Here is a 2665-nt window from a genome sequence, read left to right as displayed (position 1 = left end):
AACAAATAATTTAAATAAATAAACAAAAGAAACTAATGAGCTTTAATTTGGGAATTTTAAAATTAAAAGGTAAGTTCATTAATGAAATTGATTTCTATTTATTACTACATTTATTGCAATGATTAAATTAATATATTATGTTGAATTTAATATAATAGAAAACCTCATAAAATGACAAATGTAAAAAAATTCAAAATAACCACGAAATGACATTTGACAAATTGAATGAGAGTATGACATTTGACAAAAAAAATATTTATTTATTAGAGTAGATTTACGAGTTCTTTTGTAACTTTAGTTTTTTTTTTTTTTTTTTTCTTTAATTGGGATTATAGTCTATTTTAAAATAGCCCTTTGGGTTACGAAATTCTCCTATTAAATTAATGCATTTGTTATAATTTGTAAACTTAATGTTCAGACTTCGATTAATATTTTCATAGTGGATTAATACAAATAACAGATATTGTTCTTCATAACATCGGTCATTCAGGTCTCTACCATTTAAACATCACATTCTTACTTTAAAAAATAATAAATAGTGACTAAAAACTATATATAAAACACTTAAAATAAATACATTTCGAGGCATAGGTTTATGTGGGGTGAGGTAGTGGGTTGGAGTTCTTAAAACATTAGGTAAGAGTTAGTAGTAAGTATGCACGAGATAGTCAAATATTCCATCTGCCACATAACCAATTCTATTAATTTATATTCAAGATTTTTAAAACTATATCCATGTTTCATTTGTGTCTATAAAATGCACCAATTCTTCCCCACTTTTGTCACCAGAACAACACTCCCATAAAATAATTTTACAAATAAAACCCAAACTATGCCAATGGTTGTATTATTTCTTGTTTCGATTTTAGCCATGGCCTCACCATCGGTCTTTGCAGTGCAACACATCGTTGGTGATAGTAGCGGCTGGACAAACTTCGGAGATTATACTACGTGGGCTGATAGTAAGACGTTCAATGTCGGAGACACACTTTGTAAGTTCTGTAACTACATAACGTTTATTTCTTATAAAAAAAATCTTATCTGAAAGTAAAACAAGCTAAGTGCAAAATATATCCCAACACGTTTGACAATCTGTAAGGAGATTGGAATCCATAAGTGTGATGTTAGGTTCAAGTTTGGGTATCACATTTTCTTGTTCCTGAGACATTGTTATCTTGTATGTTGCATGTAGGACCGATTGGTGAAATGTGCGTGCAAAGGTAACTTCCAAAAAAGGAAAAAAAAAATCATTGTTAATCCAAGTAATTTACTTTGCATACGACAAGTTTAATATTAGTATATGGAAATTTTGTAACACTATCAAGGTTAAACACTTCAAAAGGAAGTGAGCCCCAAGTTCAAATCCTAGAGATTCATTAGTAATGTGCTTTTACTTGATTTTTAATATGGTCACTTCATCTTAATTGACAAAACCACTAAACTTTCTAAAATTGATCATGTTAGGTAATTATATATAGAACAGCTATAACATATAAGATACTTTGGTTTTTATGATAGTTTTTTTTATAATTGGATTATTTATATAATAATTTACAAAAATTGTTAAATATTCAAATGACCAAATTAGCGAAATGATATGTTCCGTTGGGCAACAACTAAGCCTTTCGAATTATTTTCCATGGATAGTGTTCAACTACGGTGGTAGCCATGGAGTGGACATTGTATCTAAATCTGATTACGACAACTGTGTCACAAGCAACTCCATCAGCTCCTACAGTGGTGGCACAACCACCATTAACCTAACACAACCAGGTCCAATGTACTTCGCTTGTCCATCTTTTGGCCACTGCAGTTCAGGGATGAAACTTGCTATCAACGTGGTTTCTAAAAGCACCACCACACCAACCACACCTACTAGTGGCGACAACTCCTCACCTCCGTCATCAACCACTCCATCTACACCATCAACTACTTCAAACCCCACTCATGTTGCTGGTCCACCCAGTAACGCAAACATGGTGGTGGTTGGGATTTCTTTGATTTTGGGACCGTTGTTTGTGTTCATGTGCTAGGGAAGGGGCAGTGCTTAATTATTGTTTATGTTTCTATACTCAAGTGTTGTGTGCTTTTTTATAATTTATTTTTCTTTGGGGATTGAAATAAAAAAGTAAATAAACACAAAATGCATGTTGATTACGTTGATTATGTGGTGAAATTTATATAAACGTTGACACTATGGACCATAGGCAATTTAACTGATTCGTGATAATGTTAAAAAAAAAAAAAAAAAAAAAGTCTTTAAAGCCACGCCACAATGTACATTTCTTTCCATAAGAGATTATTGAACCTTGATTAGAAGATGATGACATTATCAACAACTACAATCTAGATTTTTAAATACGAGAGGAGGGAAAGAGAGCGGAGAAGTTGATCGTGAATTTGAACCAAAGAAAGAAGAGTTGGCAGTGATTTTGAATCTAAACGACATCATTCCATTTACTTTAAACCACCTAGGACTCCATTTACTTTGGACCACCTAGGACGCCATGTCATGCCACATGGAGCCACGTGGCAAGTTCCAACTGGGAAACCGAATGAAACTTGCGCGAATTATTAGATTTGACAAAAACGTTAAGATTAAATTTAGTTCATTTTGATATTCAATAACCAAATGATGACAAATTCAATATTTTCATGATAAATT

The 2665-nt window shown here is 32.1% G+C and overlaps 1 protein-coding gene across 1 annotated transcript; it reads left to right on the top strand.

The window, feature by feature from the left end:
- Window positions 1-767: 767 nt before the first annotated feature.
- On the top strand, window positions 768-2157 carry LOC145123771 (mavicyanin-like). Its single transcript, XM_079058979.1, has 2 exons — window positions 768-992; window positions 1648-2157. Exons 1-2 carry the CDS (start codon window positions 833-835, stop codon window positions 2031-2033), a joined length of 546 nt encoding a protein of 181 aa, XP_078915105.1. The 5' UTR covers window positions 768-832; the 3' UTR covers window positions 2034-2157.
- The last annotated feature ends 508 nt before the right edge of the window (window positions 2158-2665 follow it).

Source organism: Lactuca virosa, chromosome 7 (assembly GCF_052849685.1).
Source record: "Lactuca virosa cultivar CGN04683 chromosome 7, Lactuca_virosa_CGN04683_v6, whole genome shotgun sequence".
NCBI classification, from domain to species: domain Eukaryota; kingdom Viridiplantae; phylum Streptophyta; class Magnoliopsida; order Asterales; family Asteraceae; genus Lactuca; species Lactuca virosa.
Note: the sequence above shows the minus strand (reverse complement) of the source record. Positions and strands in the feature narration are given on the sequence as shown.

Excerpts from the sequence above, each read along its gene's own strand:
- LOC145123771 (XM_079058979.1), top strand. The coding sequence starts at position 833 with ATGCCAATGGTTGTATTATTTCTTGTTTCGATTTTAGCCATGGCCTCA. Across the intron at positions 993-1,647 it reads CAATGTCGGAGACACACTTT|TGTTCAACTACGGTGGTAGC; the intron begins GTAAGTTCTGTA and ends TTCCATGGATAG.